Consider the following 17434-nt stretch of genomic DNA (forward strand, 5'->3'; position numbering starts at 1 on the left):
TTTTTCTGTTTGCCTCTGGTGAGGCCCAGGCATTGAGAACACCTGGGTTTGTCTAAATTGATAAATATGAACATTGATTTCATATTTTAAAATTAATTTTTAAATTTTGTCTTATTAAAAATAATCCTAGAAGAACAAAAGAGCAGACAGCAGGATTTCAGGTTAAATATGGTGTTTTAAAAACAGGCATTTACGAAGCTCGCTCCCAAAACCCCACTAAAACAATGGTAATGGGACAAAAAAAGAAAAAAGGCATTAACCCAGAAGGTCTAAGAGAATAGGATAGGAAAACACCACAATAAAAATGTTGATATTAGAAAACAGAAGAGTGATAACTGACTTAGCTAACCAGAGGAGGCTGAATTCTACACCCATGAATCCTTTTAGGGAAACCTAGAAGGAGTTTGCTTCTTGCTGTGGAACCCCAGAAAGTCTCAGGAGCTGGAAGCACCAGGTGCCTTTGTGAATGGGGGAGAAAGGGGGGCTGAAACAAGAGAACTGAGAAACAACTAGACCCTCAGATCCCTACCCTCACTCTATATCAGTGGTTATTAGAGTATGGTCCAGGGACTCCTGGGATACCCAAGACCCTTTCAGGAGTCCATAAGATCAAAGCTATTTTCATAATAATACTATGACAATTATTCGCCATTTTCACTCTCATTTTCTCACAAGCGTACAGTTGGGTTTCCCAGTATCTATATAACATGTGACAATGTCATTGCTCTGACAACTAATGGAATGTATGCTTGTATATTCTTGTTTTCTAGACTTTTCTAAGGTATGATTTTTGGGGGTATAAATATGTATGTTTTCAAATGTTAACTCAGTTTGTTTTCAATACTTCTACTGTGTTCTTACAAGCTTTTTTTTTTTTTTTTCGGTACGCAGGCCTCTCACTGTTGTGGCCTCTCCCGTTGCGGAGCACAGGCTCTGGACGTGCAGGCTCAGCGGCCATGGCTTACGGTGCCCAGCAGCTCCGCGGCATGTGGGATCTTCCCGGACTGGGGCACGAATCCGTGTCCCCTGCATCGGCAGGCGGACTCTCAACCACTGTGCCACCAGGGAAGCCCCAAGCTATTTTTATTATACCTGCTATGATCTGTGTAACCTTAAAATCATCCAATAAGTTATTTTGAAATTCTAATGTTTTTCTTACGCCTATATGAAAGTAAGAACATTTTGTTGTCTTATTTTGCAAGTAACATTTTAAAATTATTCTGAAGGATTTTCTAAATTTAAAATCTAGAAAAATCTTCAAAATAATTTTAAATTTAGGAAAGCATCTTATAGAGTAGCTTATCATACTGCATTGGCTAGAAAGGTACACAAGGTAGCTAAAGGAGCGATAGAGGCTTCTACAGTTGACGTTGCTGAATGCCTGCTGGATGAAAATCAGTAAAAGTTACCAAAAGAAATCACCCCAGGACCATTTCCCAACAATACATTGTTAAAGATTTAGCTGAAAACATGAAGACAAAGTTAATATCTCCGGATATTAATATCTTGATAAATCTACAGACATAGCTTTTTTTTGTATCCATCCAACATAAACACCAACTAACCACTGATAAAGATCTTCTTTTATGTGAATAGCAGTAAAATACACTTGGTGTATTGGTACTAAACACAAATGCTTGGCACTAAATACAAATGGTGATGAAATACATGAAGTGTTAAATAATTTATTTGACTCTCATGGTTTCTTTTGGAAAAACTATTTGACATTTGGACTGATGGTACCAAAACAACAGTGGGCAAAAGAGCTTAACACAAATCAAGGCAGGAACGTCAAACTGTGCTGGTGGTCATGTCATATACTTGCAATAAAACAAAAATGTCAGTTTTACTTAATAATTCCCTTGATAAAGTAATAAAAATTATAAATTTAATTAAAATTTAACCCCTGAGTACACATTTTAAAAATATTCTACATGACTAAATGAGAAATATACATAAAAGGTGTCACTTCCACAGCCAAGTACGATGATGGTTGTCTCGAGGATAAACACTTACATGATTGTTTGATTTGCAAACTAAATTAGTCATTTTTTTCATGAGTAAAATTTTTACTTGAAAGAATGACCGACAGACAAATTATGGTTATTCAGACTTGGGTATTTGGAAGACATTTTTCTCAAAAACGAACAAAATAAGCCTGTCACTTCAAGGATAACAACTGATAGAACTTGTTGCTGATTATAAACTTCTATCTGTTAAGTGAAAATTAGAATTTTAGAATATTTGTATCTGCCACCATGAGGTTGTCAGCTTCCCAAAACTTAAAAGACTTTTTCTGATTAGGTCAGGGGTGATATTAATAAATGTGCTTTTTTGATGTTTCATAATAAAATGTATCAACATTTGGAAGACCTGCATAACTCACAACTCAATAAAACAATATTTTCCAAATGATCAATGCATGATGTTAAAATCATGCATGGGTAAAAGATACATTCAAAATGCAAAACCAAAAAATTTAATGCATCAGAGTATGAAAAGTTCATAGATATGGCTTCATAGTCCATATTGCAACTAACCTTTAGGAAGCTATCACTTGTTGAATTTTGGTGTAGTATCTGAGAAGAACAGCCACAATAAACTGAAAAAGACTATTTAAATACTCCTCCCTTTTTAAGCTACATATCTCCGTGAGGGCAAATTGTCTTCATATTTTTAAACCAAAACAATATGTTGTCACAAAACATAGAAGATATAAGAATCCACACATCTTCAATTAAGCTAGGTGTTAAAGAGATTTTCAAGAATATAAAATAACGCCACTCTTCTCACTAACCTTATTTTTTGGAAAATATAGTTATTTTATAAAAATACATTATTTGTGGTAAAATGTAATGAATTTATTATTTTAAAATAAATGTTTTTAAAATTTCTGTTTTAATTCTAATACAGTAGGTATCTATAAATATGATCCACTACCCTACATAGTTGAGAAACTGTCCCATTTCTAAGAGAGCAGAGCATTGGAGGTTGAGCTAGAGTCAGGGTCATCAAACATAGTTGAGGTGGGGGCAACCACACTGAAAACAACAGAATTAAGTGAAAGGCTACATACTAAACAATGAGATATCCAGCTCCTTTCTTAGATATGAGGATGCTAGCAGATTTATACTTCCAAGTTGGCAGAAGAGAGAATTCTTCTCTGGAAAAACTAAATTGCACATAAGAAAAGACCAACAGATATGGACAGTTAGGAATCCCCTAATGTAATAACCCAGGCAGATCACCCTACATAGACCCTCAACTAGTTGAGAAGAAATGTCCATGAGGAAAAAAAACATCCAATCAGTTTTTCGTGCCTCTCTCTCAAATAGGAATAGAGATCTAACCATCATTTGACATTTGAGGAAGATCTTTAATATGAAAGAAAAAAAAATAAAGAAGGAAATGGGGGGAGGAGGGAAGAACATAGAGGGAAAAAAGTTTAATGAAGAAATCATAAGAAAAGTATTGGAGAAGAAAGAAAGGAAAGGAAGGGAGGAAGGAAAACGGAGGGAGAGAAAGAGGGTGAGAAGAGAAAATAAGAAAAGAAACAAAATAAACAAACACAACTAAAATTGATATCTTCAGAGAGAAAAATGATCCAGAAACAAGAAAAGAAGCCATGAAAAGGAAGCTTTGAAAAATAGTTTTTGGAAATTAGAAATATGATAACAGAAATGAAAATTTCAACAGAAAACTTAGATTATTAAGGAGATTTAGCAGAAAACAGAAGAAAAAAACAAGGGAGAGAAAAATATATAAAAATTAGACTACTGTTTGAGGAGTTCTGATATCTGACTAATGGAAGTTCCAGAGAGAGAGAGAGAGAGAGAGAGAGAGAGAGAGAGAGCACAAAAAAGAAGAAAATCATCAAAGAAAAAAATTTCCCTAAACTGAAGGGTATGAGTTTCAGATTGAGAGGGTCCACCACATACCTAGTAAACAGAATAAAAAGAGAGTCACACAAAGGATCACTGAGGACAAAAAGAAGATTTTACGAGTACCAACAGAGAAAAAACAGGGCAAATAAAAGGAATGGAAATTTAAAAGGATCAGATTTCTCAATAGTTACAAGAAAAGCTAGAATAAAATGGAGCCAAAGCATCAAAATCCACGGGAAATCTGTATGCATCCAAAATATAAATCAAATTCTAATACAAGGTCTCAACAAGTTTACCTCTCATTTATCTTTTCTCAGGAAGTTCTTGGAAAAAAAAAGTTCCACCAAAATGAGGGAGTCAACTTCATAAAAAGGCATGGATCCAACAAATAAGAGAGCCAAAAGGAATCCCTAGGACGATGGTGAAGGGAGATCCCAGGACAACAGCTGTGCAGGAAGCACGGAGATCAATTAGTCCAGATGGGACCAGAGGAGAGACTGCTCCAGGAGAACACCTCCAAGGACAAGATGAAACTGATGGCTACCTGGAGTGTTTGCACAAAGAGAGAGATCTACTCCTCTGGTACAGAATTTAGGCATGACTTAGGGAAAGACTAATAAGAAATTAAGCAAATGATAAAGAGTTATTAACTGCAGGGAAAACAAAAAGTTGTGGAAGAAAGAAAATGTAATCATTGCACACACATTCTCTTCTGTGAGTCATATTTACATAGGAATAAAAATATGAGCATTGAACTCTGATCTAACCAATACTTAAGATATAAAATATTGGAGGATGGGGAAATGTAAGTATGTTTAAGTGTGTGATGAGTTAGGGAGGTATGAGAGCTAAATTCTTATCTTTCATAGTAGGAAATTAATAGATAATATTTAAATTGGAAAAAAATTTAAAATACCATCAGATTGTTATTTAGAAATATGGAAACAAATATAACAAGTGGCTAAAATTGTGATGATTGCTTCTGGGGAGGGGGAATTGGAGTTGGGAAGGGTGGAGCTGGGTATTGATGGTTTCTATTATAAACAAAAATAAGGATGTAATAAGGATGCAATAAATACATCCTTATTACAGAAAAATTGGAAACTATAGAAAAGTAAAGATGACCATAAAAGCATCCCTATACTCCTTACATCTAAAGGTTAATACTATTAACCTATTAGTAACTTTTCTTTGAGTTTCTGTGCATTTTTATATTATTGAGGTATGAATTGTATATTTTATTTGATTCACTTAAAAGGATTTTCTTATTTATTTTTCATAACTATTTTCACAACAGTATATTATTTAATATTATATAATATATTTAGGTATAACAATTTAGGCTTTTTTCCTATATCTTATTATGAAAAATTTCAAACAGAAGCAGATGGAAAGAATTGTAGAGTGAAAAAAATATATTCACCACCTAAGTTCTACCATTAACATTTTGCTACATTTGCTTCATCACACATTTATCAATCTATCTATCCCTCTATCCATCCATTGATCCATTTTATGTTTTGAGGCATTTCAAATAAGTTGCAGACTTCAGTATAGTTCATCCTAAACACTTCATCAATCATACTATTAACCAGAGTTCTTTAATAGAGTTCTCTAATATCTGTTATGGTTCTTTTTCTTAAGTAAATTTTACATACAATGATCTGTACAAAACTTAAATGTATCATTTGATGAATTTTGACAAAAGCATACAAAATCCTGTGTAATCCAAATCCCTATCAAAGTGTAGAACATTACAATTACCCCAGAAAATTCCCTCTTGTGCCTTTCGCCCCTGATCCATGTCTCTACCCCCTACACCTACAGAGGCAATTTTCTAATTTTCACAATCTATTCTAGAACTTCATATAATTGGAAAAACACAAATATGCTGTTTTATATAAGGCTTTTTTTGCACTTAGCATAACGATTTTGAGATTCATTTATGCTGTGAAGTGCATCAGTACTTCGTTTTTTGATCTTGCTGAGTATCATTCCTTTATACAACTATACAACAGTTTGTTTAATCCATTCTCTTGCTGATGGACACCTGGGCTGTTTCTAGTTTTTACCTATCATTAATAAAACTGGTATGAACATTCTTATAAAAGTGTTTGTGTGACATGTTTTTATTTCCTTTGCGTAAATACCTTGTGATGGAATTGCTCTGTCATAGAATAGGTTTATTTTATTTATATAAGAAATTGCCAGATATTCCAAAATGAACCAGATATACTATAATGATATCAAGAATTTTTAATGTGTCATTTTTTATTTTCTATTTTTTTTTCCGGTACGCAGGCCTCTCACTGTTGTGGCCTCCCCCTTTGCGGAGCACAGGCTCCGGACGTGCAGGCTTAGCGGCCATGGCTCACGGGCCTAGCCGCTCCGCGGCATGTAGGCTCTTCCCGGACCGGGGCACGAACCCGTGTCCCCTGCATCGGCAGGCGGACTCTCAACCACTGCGCCACCAGGGAAGCCCTAATGTGTCATTTTGATGTTATATTTTCAAGGAATTTGTCCATTTCAATTGTCAAATTTGTTGGTATAAAGTTGTTCATAATGTTCCCTTATTATACTTTTAATATCTATGTGACCTATAGTGAGAATCCCTTTTTTATTCATGATAGTGGCAATTTCTGTTTTTTCTTTCCCATTCGCTCTTTCTCTCTCTCCCTCTATCTTTCAATCTCTCTCTAAGTTTTCAAATTTGTTCACCTATTCAAAGAGATACTTCTGGCTTTGTAAATTTTCTCTACTGCTTGTCTGTTCTATGTTTTATTGCTTTCTGCTTTTACCTTTGTAATTTTCTTTATTTTACTTGGTTTGAGTTTAGTTTGTTCTTTTTCTAGCTTCTTAAGATAGAAACTAAGACAGGTCATTGATACCAATGTTTCTTCTTTTCTAATATAAGCATATTGGAATATAGATTTCCCTCTAAGCTCTGTTTTTTCTGAATTCCACCAATTTTGATAAAATATATCATCATATTCATTTCAAAATATTTCTTACTTTCCCTCATGATTTCTTCTTTGATCCACAGATTATTTCAAAGTGTGTTATTTAATTTCAAAATATTTAGGTATTTTATAGATATTTTTCTTACTGATATCTAACTTAATTTCTTTGTCATCAAAACAGACACATGAAAAGATGCTCAACATTGCTAATTATTAGAGAAATGCAAATTAAAACTACAGTGAGGTATTACCTCACACCGGTAAGAATGGCCATCATCAAAAAGTCTATAAACAATAAATGCTGGAGAGGGTGTGGAGAAAAGGGAATCCTCCTACACTGTTGGTGGGAATGTAAATTGGTGCAACCACTATGGAAAACAGTATGGAGGTTCCTTAAAAAACTAAAAATAGAGCTACCATATGACCCAGCAATCCCACTCCTGGGCATATATCCAGAAAAGACGAACACTCTAATTTGAAAAGATACGTGCACCCCAGTGTTCATAGCAGCAACTATTTACAATAGCCAAGACATGGAAGCAACCTAAATGTCCATCAACAGATAAATGATAAAGCAGATGTGGTATATACATAGATACACAATGGACTATTACTCACCCATGAAAAGAATGAAATATTGTCATTTGCAGCAACATGGGTGGACCTAGAGATTATCATACTGAGTAAAGTAAGTCAGACAAAGACAAATATTATATGCTGTCACTTATATGTGGAATCTAAAAGATAATACAAATGAATTTATTTACAAAACAGAAACAGTCTCACAGACATAGGAAACAAACTTATGGTTGCCAAAGGGGAAAGGGGGAGGGATAAATTAGAAGTATGGGATTAACAGATATACACCACTGTATATAAAATAGATAAGCAACAAAGATTTACTGTATAGCACAGGGAACTATATTCAACATCTTGTAGTAACCTGTAATGGAAAATAATCTGAAAAAAAATATATATATATAACTGAATCACTTTGCTGTACACCTGAAACTAACACAATATTGCAAATCAACTATATTTCAATTAAAAAATTCTGTATGATTTCAATCCTTTCAAATTTATTGAGACTTGTTTTATAGCTGAGCATATATGATCTATCTTGATGAATGGTTCCATGGGCACTGGAAAAGAATGTATGTTCAACTCAGCCTACAACTGTCAATTAGGTCAAGCTGATTGATAGTGTTATTCAAATCTTCTATATCCTTTCTGTTTTTAATCTAGTTGTCCTATTAATTACTGAAAGAGACGCTTTTAAATCTCCAACTATGAAAGTAGATTTATCTATTTTTCCACCGTTTGTTCTTTTAGTTTTTTCTTTGGGTATTTTTTCTTTGGGTACTTTGAATCTCTGTTATTATGTATTGTTTCTATAGTTTTCTATTGCTTCTTTAAAAGATTATCACAAACAGTGGCTTAAAAAAATCCAAATTTATTATCTTATTGTTCTGTATGTTAGAAATTAACATGGATCTCACTGGGTTAAAATCAAAGTATTAGGAGGGCTGTATTCCTTCTGGAAGTGCTAGAGAAGAATCCATGTCCTTGACTTTTCCAGCTTCTAGAGACTGCCCTTATTCCTTCACTCATGACCCCTTTCTTCCACCTTCAAATCCAACAATAGTGGGTCAAATCCTTCTCACATCATATCACTCTGACTTCCTCTTCTGTAGTTAAATCTTCCCATGCCTCCTCTTTTCTGACTCCCTCTTCCACTCTAATGGTTACATTGGGTCCATCTGGATAATCCAAGATAACCTCCCTACTTTAGGTCAGCAACCTTAGTTCTATCCACAACCTTAATTCTAGGAATACAATTTCACAGTCTTCTTAGAGTAAATATTGTATTACTTCACATTAAAAAAACTTGGAACAGTATAACTCCATTTACAGCCTCCTCCCTTCATCATCCTTTGTGGTATTATTGCCGTATATTTTTACAACTCTGTATGTTATAAACTCCATAATACAATGTTATATATTTGTATTAGAGTCAGGTTTTTTTTAAAGAAATTAAGAGAAAAGATACATTTATCTATAAATTTACACTTTCCAAAGCATTTCATTATTTTCTGAGATCCAACTTTCCTTCTGATGTTACTTCTGTCTGAAGAACTTCCTTTAGTATTTCTTGTAGCACAGGTCTGCTGGCTTTCACTTACCCAAAACATCTTTATTTCACTTTCATTTTAAAAGAATATTTTTCTGGATAGAGAATTCTGGTTTGACTTTTTCTTCTTTAGCACTTTAAAGATGCAGTTCCATTGTCTTCTGTTATCCATTTTTTCAGATGTCAAGTTAGCCATCATTTGTGTCTTTGCTCTCTATGTAAAGTGTCATTTTTATCTGAATGCTTTGAAGATTTTTTTCCATCCTTTTGTTCTCAACAGTTTAAATATTATGTCCAGGTGTGATTTTCCTCGTATTTTTCCTTCTTAGGGCTTGCCTACCTTCTTGGTTCTAAAAGTTAATGTTTTTCACTAAATTTGAGAGAAGTTCAGCTTTGGTTTCTTTTTTTAAAAAAATATGTATTTATTAACGTATTAATTAATTAATTTTGGCTGTGCCAGGACTGTTGCGGCATGTGGGATCTTTAGTTGCGGCATGCGGTCTCCTTAGTTGCAGCATATGGACTTCTTAGTTGTAGCATGCAGACTCTTAGTTGCAGCATGCAAACTCTTTGTTGTGGCATGCATGCGGGATCTAGTTCCCCAAGCAGTAATCGAACCTGGGCCCCCTGCATTGGGAGTGCGGAGCCTTAGCCATTGGACCACCGGGGAAGTCCCCAGATTTGGTTTCTTAAAAAAGTTTTCTGCCCCCTTCTCTCTCTCTTGTCCTCTGGATTCTAATTGCACAGATGTTACTTGATATTGGCAATGAGGTTGCTGAACCTTTGACAATTTTCTTCCCAATATTTTTTCTCTGTTCTTTAACTGTATAATTTCAAATGATCTGTATGCAAGTTCACTAACCCTTTCTTCTGTACTTTCCAATCTCTTAGTAAGCCCATCCAGTGAGTCTTTCATTTCAGTTATTTATTTAGTTATTTATTTTGGTCGCACCGCATGGCTTGTGGGATCTTAGTTCCCCAACCAGAGATCGAACCTGTGCCCCTTGCATTGGAAGCATGGAGTCCTAACCACTGGACAACCACGGAATTCCCATCATTTCAGTTTTCTATTTTTTCTTTAATAATTCATTTGGTTCTGTTTTATATATATATATATATATATATAAAGTTTCCATGTCACTGCTGATATTTCCCTATATGTTCACTCAATATGGACATTTTCCCTTAACTATTTGAATATATGTGCAATAGCTTCTTTAAAATCCTTGTCAGCTAATCCTATTATCTGGGTCATCTCAGGGTTTCAAGTCATAGATCATTCTCTTGGCCATGGGCCACATTTTTCTGTTTCTTTGCATGTCTAGTAATTTTTAAAATTGTATACTGGAAAGTGTGGTTGATATGTTGTAGAGACAGAAGAGTGTTGGTCTGGGATCTAGCAGGCAGTTGGATGAACGTCTGGTCATCTTGTTCTTGTAGCAGCTGCAGTTCAGACTTCGTTAGGGTGAGTCTGTTGTGGTTACACATTAGACTTAAGGCAAATCCTTAGTCCTGGGACATAGACTTTACTCCTGAGGCATGTCTTTTAGTTTTCACTGGAAAGCACAAGGTGTTTATCAAGCCCCTCAATTTGTGAGATTCAAATTACAATCTCTGTCCCTCATGTGACAGACAGCAGCTGAAATTGCTGTTCAAATTTTTCAGGCTTCCAGCTGTTGTTTTCTCCCAGGCTCCTTGAAGTCTCCCTTAAATATGCACAGTTCAGGGATCAGGCAAAGATTTGAAAGGAAGTTTATATGCATATTTGGTGTTTTTCCCCATAACTCCATCTTTCTGAGATTTCCACCTTCTGACTTTTTTTTTCTGACACCTCAAATCAATATGACCATGTATTTCTTTTGAGTTTAAAGCCACCTCATACTGTATGGATTCTTAAGTAACCACAGATCTCACCAGTGCCATTCACTTCTTTCAGGAATTGAATAACTTCCTCTAGCTTTTGCTGCCTTTTGATCACTCTTTGTGTGTGTGTATTTAATTATTGTCCAGATTTATCATTGATATCTGATACAAGCTATTCCACCATTCCTGTAATTGGAACTTCATCTCACTAACTCTTTCTGGGTTTTCTGCATGGGTTGGAGGGAAGAACCAATCATCAAGTCGTGTATCTTGGTCCTGAAAATCCAAGAGCATGAAAGTCCAAATCAAAATAGTCTAACTATATAGATTTATTTATTTATGACTTCAGACTCAGAGTTCTGGTTGTTCAAGCTCCAAGCTCAATATCCTAGTATTGAATTGATTCTTTTGGCTAGATGTATACCGACAAATTCTATTCTCCTTTTTTTTTTTCCTGACAGTGACTCTTGATTTCCTTTACATTATTAAGAAATTTTCACCTCAGCATTTCTCAGGGTTAGAGAAACATGGCATTTGGCTTTAATTTTCACTGAGTCCTCCTGGCCAAGATTTCTTGGAATTGTTCCATGACTATTCCAAGTCTTGACTGAAAATTATGGCTGTAAGGAATAAATGGTAGAGTCCAGGTGCTACTTGTTGTCCCCAAATGAGTGCTGATCCTGGAGCCAAAAGAAACACAACCCCATGCCTGCTTTGGGGGTATTTTTAGAGTAGTTACAAACACATGATATTTATCTTGAGAGATGGCCAATATTTTTTTAAATAGCTAATAAACAAACTGTATTTACAAAAATGTATTTCTCCTTTATAAAAAGAAAAAATACTGTGCTCATTTCACTGCATTTCTACTATGGAGAGTGCTTGAGTAGGGGAAAAAAACTTTCTCTGATCCCTCCCTGTCAGCCATGATAACTGAGCAATGCTTACATTCTTACCAACTAATTTTTGTACACTGATCTCATTACTCCTCTTTATAAACACTATAAATTCTCCAGTCTCTTGTCTTTATGCTACATTATCCAGATAGCTTTTGGTGAGGACACTGAAGAGGATTTGAATTACACCAATAGAATGTAATATTTCCAGTATAGGATCATTGTCTTGTTACCAAAGCCATAACAGTTAAGAGAAGCCCATGGAGTGAGACAGAACCAACTTCAAGTCCAAAATCTGCCACTTTCTGTTCGATTTTATACACCTTCCTCTAAGTTGTAGAAAAATATAGATAAAAACAGTCCTGACCTCATTTGGTTGTTCTGAGGATCAGATATAGTAAGACACATAAAGGTTCCTGCCACATTGTTATTATTATCATTGGCGTTATTTTCCCCCCAGTAAATGCCCAATTAACAGTTGCCTAAATAAGCACTTGTTGAACTGAATAAGTGCTATTCTGGTAAAAGAGAAAACACACAAATTACAAAAACAAGTATAAAAAATAGTAATTGTAAATTATGGTAAGTACTATGGAAAAACGAGCTAAGAAAGACAATTAAATAGGGGGTCTACTTTAGATAGGATCATCAGGGAAGGCCTCTTGAAGGAGGTGACATGTAAGCTGAATCTTAAGAGATGAGAAGGAGTAAGCTACACAAAATATGAAGATAACAGCATTCCAGGCAGAGGGAATGACACATACAAAGTTCTTGAGGCAGACATGCATGTGAACCCTCTACAAACTGAAAGTCCTCACCAGTGTGTTGGGACAGAATGAGTAAGGGCAGGGTGGCATCAGACGAGAGCAGAGGCCAAACACAAAGAGCCTTATAGGCCAGAGTAGAGAGTGTGGCTTGTGGTCTACATGCAAAGGGAAGGCACTGAGGGTTTTTTGTTTTTTGTTTTTGTTTGTTTGTTTGTTTGCGGTATGCGGGCCTCTCACTGTTGTGGCCTCTCCCGCTGCGGAGCACAGGCTCCGGACACACAGGCCCAGCGGCCATGGCTCACAGGCCCAGCCACTCCACGGCATGTGGGATCTTCCCGGACCGGGGCACGAACCCGTGTCCCCTGCATCGGCAGGCGGACTCCCAACCACTGCGCCACCAGGGAAGCCCCAGCACTGAGGGGTTTTAAGCAAGGGAATGACAAGATCCTCAGACCCACTCAATCCATGACTCACAACGACAAACTGAAGGAGGATAAGAATTTCAGGAAATATTTGGAACTTGTTGTTTACAGAAACTAAGAGTATAAATGCAGAATAAAATATTTTTCATTATGATTAAAGTTACTGATTGCCAACAATTAATTTTGGAATTAGTTTTAACTTTTTTCTTGGAGCACGGAAGATAGTTTATTAAATTTCAGTTATAACTTCATGACAACTACTTATCTTTCATTTCACAGCATCTGATAATAAGTAAGAGCAAAAATGGTGAATACCTACTGTTGCCAGGTAACTGCATCCACTGTGTTTCCTGCCACCTTCATGAATCTGTAGGAAACAGAAAGAACAAAGATATTGCAACTTAAAGTAAACCATATCCCCAGGGTTAAAATAAAATAAGCTGAGACAGAGATCAGGCCAATCCTTGGGCAACTATGCTTTCTGAGAGGGCCCACAGCGATGGCCTATCCATAGGTATTGGAAGTTAAAAGGTACAGAAGGTGAAAGTAATCACACTTTCAGCTCTCCACACATCCTTTACCATCTGGAAATCAAGACCCCAAGACAGCATTATACCTACATCTGTCTTTCCAATCCCATGCCTGATGGCTCCCACATCACCTTCCCTGTGATCAGAACTTATCTGTCGCATTTCCTATTCTCTAAGGATTCTGAGATCTACTAGGAGACAAACGATAACATTTTCCAAGGATGACAACACAACATATGCCTTTGAAAAACCTCAGGCCTCTCCTTCTATAGAGAGCATGGGAAAACCCAATTTATTTATATAAGTATATAAGTATGAAGCACTAACAAATATGCCCTAGTGATGGGCTACCACAGCTGTCTAAGTGTAGAAACCTAAGCACCACATAGAGAAATTTAACCATTTCTGGAGCAGCTAAGTAGAGAACTGAATGTCTCGACCAGGATGCTCAGCTCAAAACAGAAACCAGACCTGTTTCCCTGCAAAGCACTCAGCAAAGTCTTGCTAGCAATTTGCCACCCTCCTGTGCCCCTTGGGATTCCACCAGAAACATAGTGACAGGAGAGAGTACCCAAGGCCACACAGATTCCATAAGGTATCATGAACTGCAGGTCTGTGAATAACTCAATTATCGACCTGCCTCCTTTTAGCCATCCACATGTTCTGAGGCCATGCGCTGTCATGGCTCGTGTTACTATTTGAGAGAGTTACCACTCAGACATAGGAAATCAAAAGGAACATCTCAGTTCCTTCAGATCTTACTTTCAATTCTCTTTCCTGAGACCCTGGAAGGGAACTTTTCCTCAGACAGAAACAATCTTCCATCAGTACTTCATAAACAAAGAATTTGTCCACTGAGAAGGGAGAAGGACGGTATTTTGTCAAGAATGCCCTACCCCTGCCCTACTCCAGCCTAACCTTGCCAGGAGGACACATGGGCAAAGGGCGTGCTTGCGCTGCCCAGACAGAGGCTCTGTTTTGCCCTGATGGTGGAAGAGGACTGAGTCTCTGCAGGACTGGGTGAAAGAAGGAGAAGGGATACCAGGACTACTGGTTTAGTAGCAGCGTGATGTTCATAAAAGAAGATGAAGAGGATGGAGAGTAGGGAGACAATGAGGAGGGGAAGGAGAAGGGGGAGGGAGAGGAGAAGGGGAAAGAACAGGAGGCGGAGGCAGCTTGGCTCCTGCCTGTATGGTTTTTGCTCTTTTTGTCTAGTACCACTCAGCAGTCCAGGAGCAAGAACGTGGGAAATGGAGCATAGGGTTGACTGAGGAATGAAAGTGGTTTGCTGAGCAGGACCAAAACATAAATGGGGATTGGAGGGAATATAACATTTACTGAATACCTATTTAGTACCAGGTATTCACATGTATTTCCTTCATATAATTCTCAAAATTGCTTTGCTTGGTGAGGTGGATATTATTAATCACATTATACAGGTTACTAACGTCCCTACTGGCTAGAGAAGTAGTATTTCCAGGACCCTAACCAGCTCATTTTTATGGGATCATGCCACTCCTCCTAGCAGTACTTCTTAGGAAGCAGGACATAGGAACCCTCTGCTTTTGGAGCCCACGGATTTCTCTTTCCCTTCTCCTCTCCTTTCTCCAGCCCAGAAAAATCTCTTGACTCTGGGAGGGTAGCTCCACTCTCCTCACCATTTCTAGCCCTATGCCCAGGATTCTTCCTTTAAAATTCAAAAGCTGGAAAAGCTGTGCATTCTCTTCTCCATCCTGTCAGGTGCCACCCCTGAGTCAATAAGCACACAACCAGCTATCTGCTTGAATAGACAGGAGAAAAATGGAAAAGTCCAGGGAGAAAGAAAACAGATTAGGATCCAAAATACTATACCTGCCACAGAAGCACCCTAAGCTGTGGAAACCTGATGGCAATCTTAGAAGTAGGATAACCCAAAAATTAAGAGGGGGAAACGAAATTTTGTACCCCCTCCCCAGGATATTTTAAAAATTAGAAAACCTAGTCAAACTTAGATACAAGTGTCATTAATATATATATATATATATATATTTACATGGGCTTTACTCCTCCAAAATTATTTCTAAAATCTGAAAAGTAAAACTGCCTCCATTTACATATAAAAATAACCATAATAAAAATTACAATGACATTTAGAGTGCTTTCTTATAAAATTTTTTTCAGCTTCTTATGTATATAATTTCACATAACTCTCAAAACAGCCCTGGTAGACAGATATTTCTAATTTATAGTGGAGGTTGGTAAGTCTCATAGAGGTTCTGTGACTTGTTCAAATTCATAGAGTAGTGCAGACTAAACTCAGGTTTTCTGATTCCAAACCCTATGTTGCCTTCAAGCTGTTTACACTGAGGACAAGAATTATTAAAATGCAAAAAAATAAGTTGAATTTTTGCCTTGAGAAAACACTAGCTTATTTTTTAGAAAAAGAATAAAAGGCCTCAGCACCTTCTTTGCTCGTGGCTTCCTCTCACAGACTTGAGCATTTCAGTGTTATTTGTAAGACTAGGTGCTGGAGCAGGTGTCGAAAGGTGACTGACTCAGGGCCTCTGCTATAAGACAATCACAGTAAAGCCAAGAAGACAGACACTGAGACAAATTAGTCTCTTTGTGTTGCATTACTGGTGCAAACTAACTGCTGTGGGAGATCAGTCAAGGGAGTAGCTAGCTCTACCTTCTGTGATGTTAGAAGAGGGATAAGCATTGAGTAAAGCTTCACATCTCACAAGAGGCTGAATCTAGCATTTCAATCTAGCATTGAAAGAAGGGTAAGATTTTGCCATGAAGAGCAGGCCAGGCATAGAGCAGCTTGAGCAAAGCATGATAGAGTCAAGGTGAGTGTTTTCTCAGGAGTCCAGGATATCTGGATATCAGGGGAGAGGTAAGGGAGTGGTAGGAAGTCAGCCTGGTCAGATAACTAGTTGCTAGCCTGTGATGCTAACACATCTGGCCTTTATTCCTTAATATCTCGGTACAAGTCGAGGTCTTATTTATCTTTGTATGATTAGCACCCAACACAATATTGTAAAATACAGCTAGCTCCTCCTGCATGTTGGATTTATCCTGTGCTTAAGCAAGTGAGGGTGTGTCAGGATCAGACTTGAGTTTTAGGAAGATCACTCTGGCTATGGTAAAGGTGAAAGGTAGTGTGGTGTGGACAAAATGGAGGGAGATGACTGCAGAGTGATGGGAGGCTTTGAAATGTGGGAACGAAAAAAGACACAGTTGAAAAAAACACTGTTGGAGCACTCAAGAGGACTCGGTGGGTGAGTTTAAGTGAGGAAGCGCTGTAAGAGAGAACCCCAAAGTTTTAACTGTGGTAATGCCATTGCCTAAGATGGGCAGTCCAGGAATAGACTTTAATGCTGGTGTTGGTGAATGTACTCCAATCCTTCTGAAAATGCCTCAAAGAACTTGAAGTAAATAGTCATTGATGATAACAGTTACACATTCACAAGAAAATTAGGAGGAAAAAATAATCATCAATGCCCTGCCTGGCTAAAAGGCTCTGGACAGGCAATTAAGAACACATCTAATTTGGTGTCTTAGAAGCTGGAAACTTGTTATGTATGATACTATAATCTGGAGAGCCTCATATGCATTGAATAGTTTGTTCTGCTACAGGTTGATAATTAAGTCTTTAAATAACCTTCCATTATCAAAAGTTACATTATAAAAAGAATGGGAAAACTAGAGTTAGGAACATTTAAAGTAATGCTAATGTTTTCTCCCCACACCCCTCCCCCACCCGCAAAGAAAATCTATAATATCTATAATTAAATATGAAATATACTGGACCCATATATAGAATATTATATAGTTTACAGGGAAATATTTTTAAATTGAATATAGGAAAAGACCTACCATGATCCTGGATAGGAAAATCAATTTATTCTTCCTAACCTAATTTATGGGTTTAATGAAATCCTAATAAAAAAAATCCCATCAGATATTTTTGAAACTTTGCAAAATCATTCTAACATTCAT

General features: G+C 36.8%; 1 protein-coding gene across 2 annotated transcripts in view; it reads right to left on the reverse strand.

Annotated features, from left to right (window-relative positions):
• Positions 1 to 17434, reverse strand: part of HPSE2 (heparanase 2 (inactive)) — a 572092-nt gene that overhangs the window by 218244 nt on the left and 336414 nt on the right. For both annotated transcript variants that reach the window (XM_060126534.1, XM_060126532.1), the window contains one exon: positions 13243 to 13290. In XM_060126534.1, coding sequence (XP_059982517.1) covers positions 13243 to 13290 — 48 coding nt within the window. The remainder of the gene's footprint in view (positions 1 to 13242; positions 13291 to 17434) is intronic.

Source organism: Lagenorhynchus albirostris, chromosome 16 (genome assembly GCF_949774975.1).
Source record: "Lagenorhynchus albirostris chromosome 16, mLagAlb1.1, whole genome shotgun sequence".
NCBI lineage: Eukaryota > Metazoa > Chordata > Mammalia > Artiodactyla > Delphinidae > Lagenorhynchus > Lagenorhynchus albirostris.